The following is a 17,109-nucleotide window of genomic DNA, read 5'->3' on the forward strand; positions in this document are numbered from 1 at the left end:
CCTGCTGATTAGCCAGAAGGAGAACTGGAAATAATTAATGAGCTGCAATGTGTACCGTTAACTCCCAGAGATATTACTAAGTGAAAAGAAAAAGCATGCTTTATTCTTCATGTTAAAAAACATGTTACAGGGCATCCCTGGTGGCGCAGTGGTTGAGAGTCCGCCTGCCGATGCAGGGGGACATGCGTTCGTGCCCTGGTCTGGGAAGATCCCATATGCCGCATAGCGGCTGGGCCCGTGAGCCATGGCTGCTGAGCCTGCGCGTCTGGAGCCTGTGCTCCACAACAGGAGAGGCCACAACAGTGAGAGGTCCACATACCGCAAAAAAACCCACAAAAAACAAAAAAACATGTTATATATACTATATACTCTTGAAACGCATTGAGTATTTCTGGAAGTCCATGTTGAAAATAAGGAGATAGCTCTAGGTAGGCATAGAAAACCTAGGTGGTTTAATTTTCTTGAAGGCTTAATTTTCACTGTATGTGATTTTGTATTTTATGTATTTCATACCAGATGCATGTATTATCTAGTAAGGGTTTCCCAAAAGGAATATGTGAGTCCGGAAGAGACTTTTAAAAAATTACTTAAATTGGGGCTTCCCTGGTGGCGCAGTGGTTGAGAGTCCGTCTGCCGATGCAGGGGACATGGGTTCGTGCCCCGGTCTGGGAAGATCCCACATGCCATGGGGCGGCTGGGCCCGTGAGCCATGGCCGCTGAGCCTGTGCGTCTGGAGCCTATGCTCCGCAACGGGAGAGGCCACAACAGTGAGAGGCCCGCGTAGCACCACAAAAAAAAAAAAAAAAAAAAAAAAAAAAAAAAATTACTTAAATTTATAAAGATTTAGTAATCATGGCTTATAAATAAAATTTCCAAGTGGGAAACTCAAATCCTTGTTCTTGGCTTACTGACCACTCTTACAAAATTGGGTATTTATTCTCATTTTAACAAGGGTGTAAAAATCTAGAATTATGGGACACTCTGATAGTTAAGGTCAAGTCTAACCTGTCCCTCCAGGTCTTTTGAAAAGACAGGCAAAAGTAATTCCAGGACATTTTAAATACTGATTATATGAAAAGGCAGCTGCCTGCTATTTGGACATTTCAATCTAGTGGTTATAGCAGTGGCATAATCACCCAGCTCTCCAGTCCTTGGTCTCTTCATATCTGTGTTGACTGAATGTTATCTGGGATGGTTGTCTATGAGAATAACTCCCATGGAATTTTGGTTCCTCAAGAACGTATATCATGTTAGTATAATTATTCTTTCTGAAAAAATTTTTTTTACAGCGTGTTGAGTCTTCAGTGTATTGGCCAATGAAAAGAGGCATAACCGTGTATGCCGATCCAGATATACCAGCAGCAAGGTATGATTTGAAAACCAGTGTAATTGACTAGAGACTTAAGTATAATATTGTTTTATACAGCATTCTATAAGATTGATGATAGAAGAATTTCAATTTCAAAAAAAGAGTGACCTTGGAAATATCGATTAAACATATATTAATTTAAAATTAAAATGTTTGACAACTGCCCAGCAGCACAGTTGACCAAAAAGTGGTAGTGATTCTTGTCTCCTTGTTACCTTATCAGACAAAGTTGTGTCTGTAAGGCAGGTCCAGTGACATTGTCTTGATGTAAAGGATGGGTAAATGTGGGCCAGATGGCAGTTCAAGTTGGTGGAAAGCAAAGAATGGGTCTGTTATATTTTTGAAGATGAGCATCAAAGACTTTGTAACCCTGTCCTCATCAAGATCCATGTCAGTGATACTAATGAGATCACAGAAAGGATGTATTATAATGTTATACATTTCACATATAGTGTAAGATCTTAAAATGGGAAGCTTCCATTTCTCCCCTTCTGAACTTTATGCAAGTGTTGTCATACATTTTATTTGTACATTTGTTATAAATGCTGGAATCTGTTATTGTTTGTATTTAAACAGTGATTTTTCTTTTAGAGGGATTTAAATAAATAATAAGAAAAATTATATATTTACCCATGTAGTTACCATCCATGCTTTTCAATTTTTGTGTAGATGCAGATTTCCATGTGGTACCATTTTCCTTCTACCTGAAGGACTTCCTTTACTATTTCTTGTATTATGGGTCTGCTGGTGATGAATTCTTTCAGCTTTTGTATGTCTGAAAAAATATTTTAGCTTCATTTAAAAAAAAACAAAACCTTTGCAAGGATAGAATTCAAGGTTTAAATTTCTTTTTCCCTGTGTTTTAAAGATGTTGCTCCACCATCTGCTTTGCTCATATTGTTACCAGTGCAAAATCTACCATCATCTTTTTCCTTTGTTCCTCTGTGTGCAGCATGTCTTTTTCCTCTGCTTTTAAGATTTCCTCTGCTTTTAAGATTTCCTCTTTATTGCTGGTTTGGACAATTTAATTATTGTATCACATGTCTTGGTGTAGTTTTTTTGCTCACGTTTCTTATGCTTGGGGTTCATTAGGGTTCTTCATTTGTAGGCTTCTGTCTTTTCATCAAATTTGGTAAGTATTCAGCTGTTATCCTACAAATATTTTTTCTGCTTCATCAAATTTGGTAAGTATTCAGCTGTTATCCTACAAATATTTTTTCTGTGCTCATCTCTTTCTCCTCTCCTTTTGAGACTCTTAATGAGACAAATGTCCCTGAGGGTCTGTTCATTTTTGCAGCCTTTTCTTCTTGCTGTTTGTCATATTAATAATTCTGCTGATCTATGTTTAATTGACTCTTCCGTCATCTCCATTTTGCTACTAAGCCCATCCAGTGAATTTTTTATTTGATGTATTATATTTTATAATTAAATAAAATTTTTATTTAATATTTTTCTAATCTGTATTTTTTTTTGCTGAGAAGAAAGGAGAGTTCTTATCATTTCGTTCAATAGTGCTCACCTTTCCTTTTCTTATGGAGCATGGTTATAGCAGCTGCTTGATAATTCACCCTTCTGAGCTGTGCTGGGGTTGGCACCTGGTGATTATCTTTTCCCTCTACAGTCTGTCTGATTTTCCTGATTCTTTGTATGTCAAGTAATTTTGGATTGCATTCTGGATATTTTGAATATTATGGTATGAGACTCTGGTTTAGAATCCTCTGGAGGGTGTTGACTTTGTTGTTTTTGTTGTTTGTTTTAGCAGGAGGTCATCACTTCCTTAAGGTTCAGACCTCAAATTCTGTCTCACTTGCTGTGGGTGGTGATTGCGGCACTGTTTCTAAGTCTTTGGTACACTGCTTTGGGTCTGTTCTGAATATGCTCAACTTGGGGTGAGCATGGGACTTCTTTTTGGGCCATAAACAGAAATAAGGGATTCCCCCCCGCCACCCAGCTCTCTATCTCTTTTTTATCCCCCAGGATTTTCCTCACATTCGCCATTTTCTAGATGCTCTCTCTCTCTGTTCCTCTGACCAGGTAGATGGTTTCTTGTGGAGAAGCTACCATGCAGTTCTGTGTGATTGGGGCTGCTTGTGTAATAAAATAGCAATAGAAATAAGAGAGGAAAAATGAGGGGGATTTTCCTTGTACAGTCTTTAGACTACTGGGCCCCTATTTCCTGGTTCCTTAAAGGGAGGGAGAAGTTTTCTCTCAGGGTTTTAAGTGACCGCACTGCCGTTACCACTGCAGCATGCAGCTCCGCGATCAGAGCGGCCCTTGGGGCAGGGCCAGGAGAGGAAGAGAAGAGAGAAGTCGGGATTCCTTACATCCTCTGGTTTAAGGCCCTTCCCTGTTCTCCGGCTTGAAATACAGTCGGCCCTCCTTATTCACAGCTCCTGCACCCGCACTGGCACAGGTCCCTTGGGAACGGAGGGCCGACTGTACTACACCATCTTACGTGAGCATCCGTGGATTTTGGTATCCGCAGGGCTCCTGGAACCAGCCCCCTGTAGATACTAAGGGATGACGGTAGAGAGTTTCTCTCAGGGTTTTTGATGTCTGCATCTTCTACGCCATTCTGCAACTCAGGCTACCCTCAGCTCAACACCAAGAGAAGGCCAGGAAACTCTCCATAGCTCTGGTGGCTTTTCACGTTTTGACTTCTCTCCGCTCTAGTTGCGTGCTTCATCCCAAGTTTCTAGTTGTGATCAGTAAGGAAGAGAGGATGTAGTGGGCTTGCTCCCTCTTGGCAGCCCAGGGCTGTCAAAATGGTTTTCATACTCGAAGGGCTCAGTCTCAGTTCTCACAGAATTTACTTCAGTTGATCAGCTTATTCCAGTGGAACTTCTTAAATTTCCTCCCAGAAAATAACGGTATTTTGAGGTTTGGGATAAATGGGTTCAGAAATTGTAATAAATGTTTTTGATTTCTAGTGCTTTATGTCGGAGGTCAAATGAGAAACTGCTTAGATTGGCTGAGAAGAAAGAATACAGTGAGAAGAACAGCTGTGTGAAGTACGGATTTTTTTCTTGGCCTAAATTTTCAATTGAAATAATTGTAAAAAAAACATTATAAGCAGGAAGAATTGAAAATATGATTTTATTATTAATTTCAAACCTTCATTCCCATAAAGTAAATAAATACATATACACACAAGTTTTTTCTTTTCCGTTTGCTAGAGTAGATTTTTCTGTTTAAAGCTTTGTTCCGCTGTAAATAGTCATTTTCTACCTCCTGTTCCTGATTCTCTTGTCAAGTGAACAGTTTTATGAAACAAATTATGTGTAGTCGATCTTTTGGGGCTGTTGATTTTATATGGGTTGGTGCTTGCTTTCTTCCCAGTTTTCTGATGTTAAATAGATCTACCGCCTGCTGGAGAAACTGTTTAACTATTTGCAGTGTAGAACTTCAGGATTTTTTGGGTTTTTTTGTCCTGCCAGAGTCACGAAGTTTTCACTTACAAGGTGTTAACAATAGAGTGATCACTTCATTTTATACTTGTTTAATCCACAAAATATTTTCATACCAATTTTTATGATTTCTTACCCTACTAGCTTAAAAGCGCTCTTACATTCCAAGTAACTATGGCTGCTCTAAAACCACCAGAGTGACAAAGTGTTTGAGACAGTTCAGAAGTGGGTAGGTTGTACTGCATCCACTAACTGGCCTGAGATGACTGGGGAGAGGGTGTTGACCCTACAGCCATTTTGGTGTCCCGACTTCCCAGAGGCCACTCTGTGGCCCTGTGATGTCCCCTCGCCCAGCAGGAGGTCCTCACCATGTCCGGGGCCGAGGGCTCTGAAGGCCGCCATGGAGCCCGTAGATCTGGGGGTGGCTGTTAATGTACCAGAGTTGACATCCTCTTACCCAGGCGTCCCTCCACCTAATACCTGAAAGTTGTGTTGCTACAACAGGCTATTCTCCTTGGAACCAAAGACCTTGGTTATCCATGCAGCTCATTTCTTTTAGCTACATGCCCTTTACTTAGAACCCACTGGTGAAATGACATCAGTTATTCTATCAGTCTGTAGTGGGTTCCAGGGAACCTTGAAGTGATTAAAGATCGAACAGCAAAAAAGGAAGGAGGCAGTGGGTTTCTTAGAAGAAACATGAGATGACCTAGTGATCATGCCGTCTTTCTCCATGTCCAGAGCAAGTGGTCCTGGGATTGGCAGTGCTGTGTCCACAGAGCAGGGCCCGGTGGGGGAGGGAGAGGGGGCAAGCATGAGACTGGCAAGACCCCCATGGCCCCTTATGTAGCAATAGACAAGGCAAAACAGAACAAGCAGTAATGTCATAGCCATGCCTTGGGAGACAGAGTTCATTTTACCTCTGTCGAGGAAGAATTAGAATAATAGCTCAACTGAAGAAATATAAACACTCCTTTCTTCTTCAAATTATCCTTTTATTTTACAGATTATTGCAGTTTCTAAATCCTGATCATTTGAGAGCCGGTGGAATCTCTGATCTGCAGCAGGTATGGCAAACACCCACAAGAGAAAGAAAACTGTTTACTCTTTAAATCCTTCCCCTTCCTCCCTCTAGATTTGAGATATGAAGAGAAACTCCTTGCATGGAGTTTACCACTTTACCTGAAGATATCCTTTTAGAAATTATCTTTACCTGAAGATATCCTTTTAGAAATTATCTAATGAATTATTGCTTTAGAGACACGGCTCTTTTGGGTAATGGATAATCTTCCTTTTATTTTGGTAATTTTGGTGGGTCTTTATAAGCATATAAACTTAGGGTTTTACATGGACACCAAACTCTTATATCTTCTTTATTTCCATAAAGTTCTTGGTATTCTGTGCCTACACCACAGGGCAGAGCCATCTGACATCTGTGTTCTTAGTTGCAGAAGCTGAAGTCAGGCTCCCGGCTGCCCTTGGTCGTTCTGCGGACCAGGGTGGAGCCCTGCTTGTCCATCAACAAGGCGCCACTCTCGGCAGACCTGAAAAAGGTGACGGGGCTCAGACCAGGCTTGTGAAGGAGTACTGACCTGCCCTAACATAGAAAGATTTTTAATAAAACAGTTTTAAGTTTGCATTTATGTAATTTCTTTGCTTTTGAAATTCTCAAGATTTTATTATTAATTTCTCATTTATTCTTAAAGTCCAGGTTAACTTCTTATAAGTGAATAATTCTTGTGTGGAGAAACCTAAGTGCTTTTCTGAAATAAGTTTTCAAATGCGCCTCTGAAAAGGGGCTTAGAAGGGGCACAAGTAGTCAAGGCAATTAGAATGTACTTCTTAGTATTCTTTTCAGAATTGCGTTATAGACCTGTGGTTTCACTTAGATCATCAGTTTCGATCATAAATCTTTATCTACTTCCCTCTTGACATTGAAAAAAAAACAAAACAAAAAGACTACAAGGATGAATAGAATGAGAGCGGAGCCTTTATTGGACAAGAAATTTCTACAGGCTTTTGGAAGATGGAAAAGAAGCAGCCGGGATGGCTGACCACCTGAGGAAGGAGTGACACGGGGAGGGCAGTGAACTCCCTGCCTTGCTTCCTGAACATCTTCAGCCAGTTTCTCAGGAAGGAGATTGGAGGCTCTGTTTGGAGAAACCGAATGACCCTAGAGAATGACCTTGCGGTGATGCTGTTTTTGAGTCCTCACCGTAAAAATGCATGCTCGCTGCCTGTCTCCCTGCAGTGATGTGACACTCACATGGTGATGAGCTCTGCCCTGCCTGCGGATACAGTCAGCTTTCAGTGTCCTCGATGTGAGCAGACATCAGGGATCCTTGGACATTGGAAGAAAGCCTTAACCTAGGGGGAAAAAAAAAAAAAAAAAGACCAAAACAAACTCTGAAAGAAACAAGCAATGTAAGGAGTGGAAGAAAACATTAGAAAATAGATATCCTCGGAGATAAGAGAAGATATTGCTTGGATTTAACAATAATAGGGTGCTACTAAAAACAAAAGGAACAGAGATAAAAAGGGCTCTTAGAAATTAAAAATGCTATGGAAATAAACAGTAGATATGAGACGTAGAATAGAAGTTAACAATCAGAAAGTAGAACACAGGACAAAGAGATGGAAATGGGGGGGAAAGAGGATTTGAGGGTCAATCTGAGGTCTCGTATCTGAGTGGGATTTCTAGAAAGAATGACGGCAGAGGACCAAAAATTCTGAGAATAACACATGGACACTTTCCTTACTTAATGGATATGACTTTCTAAGTTAAGAGAGTTTGCCGCCCGGAGACCCAGCACAACCGAGGAGCAGGAGCGTAGACACGTTGCTATGAAGCATCTGAACTGGAGGGATTCAGAGATCGTGAAAGCTTCCAGAGAGAAGAAACCCATCCCCCGGCGGGGTCAGGAATCAGAATGACTTCAGACTTTCCCACAGTTCACCAGAGGAGCAGTGACTCCACGATTCTCGTGAAAAGTTATTTCCGGCCTAGAGGTCTGTACTCAAACGATTACTGAAGTGTAAGGATAGTATGAAGACATTTTCACACGTGCAGAATCTCAGATTTCCTTCCCCTGTACCCTTTGTCGAGAAGCTACCGAAATTTGTTCTCCACCAAACCAAGAAATTCAACCGAGAAAGTTGCAGCAAAAAGGGTGATGTTGCAGGGGGATCCCAGTCCCGAGTGCAGCTGGGGTTCGGGGCCGGGGGATGAGACCTTCAGAGAGAGGACGGTGCTGATGAGTTCAGCCTTTTGGCAGATCTCATCAGCGTGGCTGGAGAACTCTCCTCTGTGGAACATTTGGGAGGTTTCGATGACAGCGAATTACATGGAAAAATAAGCAAACAATGGCAAGTTTTTTAAAAACTTTCTAAGTGGAGCTGATGCACCAGCAGTTTATCAGGAGGAAGAGAAGCCACATCTTTGCTGTGGTGAAGCGTTAAGCACCTGGTGCTTCAACAGACTGCCTATTGGATCCTTTCAGTTGGGAGCCCAGAAAAGCAAGAGTCTTTTGAGCAGGAGTTTGTTGCTGGAAAAGATTCAGGGGGGACTTATTAAGTTAGGTCTTGGATAATACCACATTAAGCAGTGTATACTCGTTATTGGGGTAAAGTGAGCAATGAGAGGTTTATTCGTTTTCTGGGCTTTATTGTTGTTTTGGTTGTCGTTGATGTTTTGTAGGCTCTTCAAAGAAATAAGTTTCCGGGCCCCAGCCACACTGAATCTTACTCTTGGCCTCCCATAGCACGTGGCTGTGACGTGGTGGTCATTTCTCATTGTGGAAATGACCCTTTGTTGTACCTTCCACCACTGCTTACGATTTTGCAAACAGGGGGCTGCTACAAGTCATTACCAAGTAGAAATGGAGTAAGTTGAAGACATTTTTGTTTAACAACAAAATGGATTAAATATTTATTTTAAATTTGACACCTAATCTTTGGTAAAGTTTAAGTTACATTAAAACTGGCAGGGGGCTTCCCTGGTGGCGCAGTGGTTGAGAGTCCGCCTGCCGATGCAGGGGACACGGGTTCGTGCCCCTGTCTGGGACGATCCCACATGCCGCGGAGCGGCTGGGCCCCGTGAGCCATGGCCACTGAGCCTATGCGTCCGGAGCCTGTGCTCCGCAACGGGAAAGGACACAACAGTGAGAGGCCCGCGTACCTCAAAAAAAAACCCCAAAAAACAAAAACAAAAAACAAACCAAAAAAACCCGGCAGAACAGAGACCGTCCTATGAGAAACTCTTTTCTCAACACAGTCACTGATTCTCTCACACTGATTCTTACCGAGAACCCCTAGTTGTGAGCCATCAGCTGAGTTGGGAGAGTCCTGGCTTTTAGTGATGACTGTACAGTTTATAGAATTATCTAACTGATTCGATTCACGTAATTATCACGGCAAACCCTTGAGATGGTCAGGCCGTGTATTGTTTTCACTATTTTATAGATGAGAAAATTAAGCTCATGAAAAGTTACTGGTAAAAGTTCTTACCTGCTGACAAGTGTGACAAGAAGTGGGACTTGAATTTAGGATTTCTGTCATCTCGTCCCTATTCTTTAAATTATCTTCACAGAACCCCACACTGTTTTATAATCCCACTTTATTTTTCCCACTCATAAGAATCAAATAATAGCTAAGAAGGATGATGGAAAGGAAAGAAATTGGATGTGAGGGTCAAATGATGGCGAGTGAGTGACATCTGCTTTGCTGGGGTTTTGGCTGTTAGGTGAATTGACGTGTATGAGACCCGTCTCACATCTTCTCCCAAGATACACTACAGATGGTTCCATCACTCATTATAAGGTGAAAAATAGCAGTACGAAAGACAATTCGAATTTCATCTTAGAAAAGATACTAGTTTATTTTTCTGATTATGCTATGTAGTTTAATGAGTTCTCTTTGGAAATCTGTGTTATGATGTATTGACTTAATAATATTAAATGGATACATTTGTATCCCTCAATCAGGTAGCAGCTGAGCCCACTGATGAGATGCAGCTTGTGTTGAGATAGACCCCCTGGCCAGGCCAGAAAGGAATGTCCAGGTCTGACCCTTGTGTCCATTCTGCTTTTTCCGCATCTCCAGGGTCAGTCTGCATTTAGGCTTGAGCCCTGGAAGCTGGCGCTTGCCTGCGTCTGCATAAAAAAAAAGAGGAGACTCATTCTTGTCTTCAGTTAACTGAGGGCAGGTGTCCAGGAAGGTGTTTGGCAGGCAGATATTGAGAGATATCTGTGGGATAGTGGAGGGCAGGGGTCAGATGGTACAGTAGGGAACTTAATCTCCTAAGAAAGCGATGTCAACCTTTTTCAGGGCCCCTTTCAGGAGGCAGTTCATCCTTGTGCTTAGCAGCAGGAGGTCTGGAGCCGGATTGCCTGGCTTTAAATCCTGCTTCTACTGAATATTAGCTGTGCAGCCTTGGGCAACAAACTTCACCTCTCTGTCCCTTAGGCTCCTCATCTGTCAAGTGAGGTAGTAATAGGTCTCATCCTGTATGGGGACTTTAAGGACTAAATGATTTAATACTTGTGCATAGTTTAAGCCCTGGCAGAATCTGAGTCAGTGTGTCTGAATCCATTCTAATGAAATTATATTTTGACTTTTCTGACCTGCATGACAGTGATGATAGCAAAAACTTACAGTGCTTACTGTGTACGGGGAGATGTTCTGCATGTCTTTGATTCTTAACCTTTGTCCAAAATTATGTGAATTTTATTTGTCTTTGCAGCCTCTGGCAGTCATCGTGTGCCCTGGGTGGAAAAAGGCCCAATTAGTTTTTGAATTATTGGGAGACTGTAGCATGTCCTCCAGGCCTGTTGTTCATCCTGTGGTATTAACAATCGGACTCCACAAAGATGAAGCCAAAAATATGAAGCTTCCAAGGGGGTGTAAGCATCCTTTCCAAGCTATTTGGTTTTCCCTAGAGAACACAGTGGAAGCCTGCTCAGGCAGGCCTGGGAGCCAGCACTGACCCCGGGCTTGTGTGACGATCAGCCAGACCTTGCTTGTCAGTTACCGATCAGTGATGGTGGTGAAGGTTTACTCTTGGCTTACATCTGTTTTACTGAGAAAACTAAGTCTTTTCATTCATTTATCAACTATTTATTAAACACTTAACTGTTTATTAGCTGTTGACTAAAACCACCCCCTGCCTTTCAGGAGCTCAAAACCTGGTGGGAATGCAGGTATTTAGTCAGACAGTACAGGGGCAGCCTGGGCAGGGCTCTTCTCACACCCACCTGAGTAAGAAACACAGGGTTTATTTTATTGAAAGGCATTTCTAGAAAGTATGTGGAATCTTAGCAAAGGAAATGTTAGAAAAACCTGTGGAAAATCTAAGATGTTAACTGTGTTTTCTTTTAAAATGTAGGCAATGTAATTGTTACAACACCACATAGCCTCCTGAGACTTCTCAAATATCAAAGCTTGTTATTTCTTAGACTCTGTCATCTGATTTTGGATGAGGTGGAAGTATTATTCTCTGAAGCTAATGAACAAGTAAGTATGGCATTTATTTAGATGTCATTACTACTCAGAAATATATATATGTGTATATATATATATATATATATGTAAAATTAAAGTCTTTTAGGAGTCAGGAAACATGTCTAGTTGGGAAGAAGCTGGTTAATCTAAAAAATGTTTCCCTTTAACTGCTATAATTAAGAGGAGAGAAGGTTTATCTGAATTTTCTACCCAATGTTAAAGTTCTCTTTGAAGAGCAAAATTTCTTTCCCAGGGAAATTTTCTAAAATCAGTATTTTTCTGGTTTATGTAAGCAATAAGTTTATTTTAGAAGATTTGAGAAATAGAGAAGAACACTTGAAAAACCCCAACATCCATAATCTTATGCTCAGAGGTAACCACTGTTACTATTTTAGAGTATTTCTTCCCTTTTTGTAATTCCTGTGTCTCTTGATACATGTAATTAATAATATCAGGACCTTATTTTATGTATTAGTTTGTAACTTGCATTTCATTGAACAGCATTGTGAGTATTGCTACTAACTGTTCTCTAGCATGATTGTTACTGGCCATGTGGTATTGAACCCTGTGGACATAACATAATTTATTTTCTGATTGTCTTATATATGGACATTTAGCATCATTTGTGTGTATGTGTGTAGCTGAAGAAACATCTTTTTGCACATGTTTTCTTAGGATAAATTCCTAGGAAGGGGATTAATGGATCAAAGGCTATGAATTCTTAAAAGGCACTTGTTGGAAGCAGTGTAGCCTGAAGGTCAGGAGCATTCCTTTGGGAGCAGCAGTGGCCCCAAGGTCAAGCCCAGGCTTTGTGACTTACTGACTGTCTCAGTTCTTATTTGCAAAGCTAGTATCTGGAACGCTGCCTTGTTCAGTGGCACTCTGAAAGTGTAGATGGGTTTGCACTCCCTCTGGCAGTGTGCCTCCGCGCCACACTGCCTGCACCCCTGGCAGTAGGAAGCCCTCGTCCAGCTTTCTTTTCTAGGCTGATTGTTACATGTGGCATCTGATTTGCTTCATCTGTATTTCCTTGATTACTTTGTTAAATTGAGCATTAATTCATACTGGCCATTTGTACCCATTCTTCTAGGAGCTGCTTGTTCATTTCCTTCGCTTGTTTTCTTTCACTGGGATCATCTTTTTCTAGCTAGTTTGTAGAAGTTTTTATATAAGGCTGTTCATCCTTTGTTACCCGTGTTGCCCGTATTTACCTAGGTGTTTGTTTTAATTTTGTCTATACAGAAACATTTTTCCTTTTTAGTTTTTTCTTTTACTTTCATGTTTAAAGACCTTTCCCACTCTGAGAACAGAAAATATACATTCCTTACCTTTTATGTTCTGTCAGACTAATTATTAGTTTCTTTTGAAATAAAAGTGAAATTAATTATGCTGATTTTTTAGATATATCCTATATTAGATAACTTAAAAAAAATTATTGAAGTTGAAGAAAGGGAATCTGCCCCACATCAGATTGTTGCAGTTGGAGTTCATTGGAACAGACATATAGAGCAGTTAATCAAAGAGTTCATGAATGACCCCTACATTGTGATCACAGCCATGGAGGAGGCTGCCCTCTATGGCAGCGTCCAACAGGTAGAGTCCTGGGTGTGTGTGGTGGGGGGTTGGTGAGCACAAGCAAGTAACCTTTATTCATGGCTTAATATTAAAAGATTACAGCATTAATTTCATATACAACCTGTAATTGTGTATTTAGATTTATATTGCTTTTCTATACCTTCTTTTCTATTAAAATTATGACTTTGCCATAAAAAGTAAAACTGGAGCACCTTGAACATTTTTTAAAAATCCCACTGTTTCTGCATTTCATTACCAGGTAGTACATCTTTGCCTGGAATGTGAAAAGACCTCCACTTTACTCCAAACTCTTGATTTCGTTCCAAGTCAGGCACAGAAGACCTTGATCTTCACCGGTTCTGTAGCTGAAACAGAAATAGTGTGTAAGGTGAGCCCTTCCACACGTGAAACGTTCTTACTGCTTGTTTAAACTGTGGTTGAATCTTGAGTCACCAGAGAATTACTTGGGGTAGTTACATATTTGATAGGGAAATAGCCAGCAGTCCACAAGGGGGACCTGGCAGAGCATGAAAAGGATCTGGTTCATGAGGAAGTGCCAACATCTTCTGAACCCTCTATTTAAGAAAATAGAGACGATAATGCTAAAATATATCATCATTTAGCCAAAAAAGCCAAATAAACTGGCTAAAGATTTATTTAATCTAATTGTATATAAATTAATGCTAAAGTGTAGAAATGAGGCCAAATACAAAAGAATCGGTAGTGCACCCACCCTTAGCAAAAATGAACTAGCAGGTATAGTGAAAAACAACAGTACCCTCTTGACAATAGTACCATAAATTTCATGTATATGTATACATATCTCTACAGATAATCTGGGTAGGTAAATATACATGCACACAAGTGTATATACACGCACATATATGTATGTACACATTATTTTAAAAGAAAGGAAAATAGTTTTAGCAAAACAATGTTTGTTTCACTGGAGCAAGTTTTTAGATAGAAACCATAGAATTTTGAAAATATATTTCTTTAAATTTACAACCATTTCATTCTTAGAATTAGTGGAGCAGTGAGGTGAGACCCTCACGGATAATTTTAAATGATTTGTATCGATAATTATTGATGAAAAATTATCTTCGAGCTTATGTTCCTGACTGTGAACTGGCCCCTTTGGTTTCATCTTTAGGTAGTAGAAAGCAGTTCCATATTTTGCTTGAAAATGCATAAAGAAATGATTTTTAATTTAAAAAGTGTTTCAGAACAATGGAAGAAGTTAAGTTCTGGTTCCCACATTGTATTAGGTAAGTATTTTAATTTCCACTTGTATTTAGAGAAGGCTGAGCTAACAGGAATTATGTCTTCAGTTCGTTAATTTATTTACCTCTTCTCCAAATTTCTCATCATTTCCCAGATTTATTGAGAATGTATTAGTAATGTGAATTTCAAAGTGAAAATTAACCTTGACTAAGATTTTGATACTGAGATGGAATCCAAGTGTCTCAGGTTAGTAGGCAGCGAGCGGCCCTTGGGCTAGCCGTGCTCCCTGCAGTTCCAGCTCAAGGATCACTGTCATATGTGTATGCCTATGATGAAGCTTGTCGTAAATGGTTGTTAAATGTAATATTGGAAATATAAAAGTCAAAATGTATAAAATAAGTGAAAACCATATGGGCAGCCAAGATTTGTAATAGAGGCATTTTTCGAGTTCAAAAGGAGACCACTTTTCTCTGGAATTTAATTACTGGGCTTTGAAATTTTGGGAAAAGAAATGGGAAGGAAGTTTCTTTGCATCTGAAAAGTAAAATGCAGTAAAGAAATGTTTTGAAGTGTGGTTCCTGGAATTGTCCTGTAAAGTATGTGCAGTAAAATTCCAGCTTCATTTGAAATTGTCCGAATCCTTTTCTCCAGCCTTAACAGATGATTGCACACCACTCTTGGCCATCACCGATGCCACGTGTGTGATTCACTTCAGCTTTCCTTCCTCGCCGAAAATTTTTGGTGGGCGCCTGTATTGCATGTCTGATCATTTTCAGAGTTTAACTGAACAGGTTTGATTAATTTATATTATCATTTAATGTTTCACTGGCATTTTCTACATAATGACAAATGCAGAGTCCAGAAAGTTTTATCATTTAGACTGGTATGGATGATCCACTTCCTTTATTCACCCCCAATTTTAAGGGTTCTCCTGCAGAACAGGGAGATAAAAAAACCAAATCTGTATTGCTGCTGACGGAGAGAAATGCCTGCCATGCAGTTGGTGTCCTGCGCTACTTGGAGCGAGCAGATACCAAGATTCCTTCAGAGCTCTACGAGTTTACTGCAGGGGTCCTGGAAGCCAAAGAAGATAAAAAAGCCAGAAGGCCTCTTTGTCCGTATCTTAAGGCTTTTGGTTTTTGCAAGTAAGCCAGTCATCATTTTTATAACTGACATGTAGCATACAGTAAACTGCACAGATGATAAGTTTACAGCTTGATGATTGTTATATGCATATGCGACCCATGTGAGCTACTGCCCAGCTCTGAGGGAGCCCCTGCAAGATCCCCTCCTGTTCCCAATTTGAAGTAACCACCCTCACTCTATCTACCAGCACTGACTAATTTTGCTTGTTTTAGAATTTTATATACATGGAATTGTAGTGTGCTCCATCTATCAGTACTGTCTGTGGCATTCATCCATGTTGTTGCGTGTATTGGTATTTTATTTACTTATTTATTTTGTGGCTCAGAATTCTGTTGTGTGGGGACTTCCCTGGTGGTCCAGTGGTAAAGAATCCACCTTCCAATGCAGGGGATGCAGGCTCGATACCTGGTCGGGGAACTAGCATCCCACATCCCACAGGGCAACTAAGCCCGTGTGCCACAACTACTGAGCTCACGCACCTCAACTAGAGAGCCCGCATGCCACAAACTGCTACAGAGTCCACACGCTCTGGAACCCGCGCCACAGCTAGAGAGAGAAAACCTGCACGCCACAACTAGAGAGAAGCCCGCGTGCCGCAATGAAGAGCCCGCGCACCACAGCAAAAGATCCCAAGTACTGCAACGAAGATCCTGTGTGCTGGGATTAAGACCTGACACAACAAAATAAATAAATAAATATTTTTTAAAAATTCTGTTGTATGAATATATCATGATGTATATATCCATTCTACTCTTGACGGGCCTGTGTGTTGTATTATGTATGAAGCTGCCATGAACGCTCTTGTACGTGTCCTTTTCTGGAAATATGCACCCGTTTCTCTCGGGTATATATTATACTCTGGAGTGGTACTGCTGGGCCATGGGGTAGACTTGTGTTTAACTTTGCCAGAGCGGTTGGTCATCTTATGATCCCACCAGGTGTGTGTGAGGGAGTTTGGGTTGCTCTGTATCCTCACCAACACTTAGTATTCATGGGGGTGTAGGGGAAAACCATTGTTATTTTTACTTGCATTTCCCTAAGAATTCATGACGTTGAATGGCTTTTCACATGATTGTAGGACATTTGACATCCTTTTCTGTGAAATGCCTGTTCAGGTCTTCTGCCCATTTTTTAAATGGGGTGTTTATTGGTTTATAGGAATAATTTGTTTATTCTTGATACAACTGCTTTGTCAGAGATATGCATATATGCATTGGGAAACTTCTCCCAGTCTGTGGCTTGCCTTTTCACTCTTTTAAGAGTCTTTCAGTGGACAGACATTTTTAATTTTGATGAAATGTTTTATGGTTACTGTTTTATTGTGTTTTAATATAAGAAATAAATTGCCTATCTCTAGATCATGAAGACATTCTTCTATATTTTCTTCTAGAAGTTTTATAGATTTAGCTTCCACATTTAGGCATATAATCTATATTGAATTAATTTTTGTGTGTAGTGTTTGATATGGGGCAAGGTTTACTTTTTTCTGTATGGATAATCTCTTGCTCCAGCATTCTTTATTTAAAACACTGTTGTGTTCTCACTGAGTTGGTGCCTTTGACATAACCCAGACGATGGTATATGTGATCCATTTGTGGACTCCCTCTGTTACATTGGTCTATTTGTCTATTCTTACACCAGTACTACATACTTTTTAAAGTACTGTAGCTTATAGTGGGTCTTGGGAAATGGTATTTAAGTCCTCCAACTTTGCTCTCCTTCAGGGTTGTTTTGGCATTTTAAGTCTAATGCATCTCCATGTTTATTTTAGAAAGGGTTGTCGGTTTCTTCAAAAACGTTGCTGGAATTTTGATAACTGCATTGATTATAATGAATCAATTTGGAGAACATGGATATATCTTAACAGTCAGGAGATCCCTGAGTCAGGGA

The 17,109-nt window shown here is 40.4% G+C and overlaps 1 protein-coding gene across 1 annotated transcript in view; it reads left to right on the top strand.

Moving 5' to 3' along the window:
• The window catches only part of TDRD12 (tudor domain containing 12), an 82,768-nt gene that overhangs the window by 40,751 nt on the left and 24,908 nt on the right, over positions 1-17,109 (top strand). The window contains 12 exon segments of the mRNA XM_007471089.1: positions 1,290-1,366; positions 4,300-4,380; positions 5,783-5,843; positions 6,222-6,329; positions 8,474-8,659; positions 10,517-10,676; positions 11,159-11,286; positions 12,676-12,867; positions 13,109-13,237; positions 14,003-14,117; positions 14,725-14,864; positions 14,998-15,218. Coding sequence (XP_007471151.1) covers positions 1,290-1,366; positions 4,300-4,380; positions 5,783-5,843; positions 6,222-6,329; positions 8,474-8,659; positions 10,517-10,676; positions 11,159-11,286; positions 12,676-12,867; positions 13,109-13,237; positions 14,003-14,117; positions 14,725-14,864; positions 14,998-15,218 — 1,598 coding nt within the window.

This window comes from Lipotes vexillifer, unplaced genomic scaffold, assembly GCF_000442215.2.
Source record: "Lipotes vexillifer unplaced genomic scaffold, Lipotes_vexillifer_v1.1 scaffold182, whole genome shotgun sequence".
Lineage (NCBI taxonomy): Eukaryota > Metazoa > Chordata > Mammalia > Artiodactyla > Lipotidae > Lipotes > Lipotes vexillifer.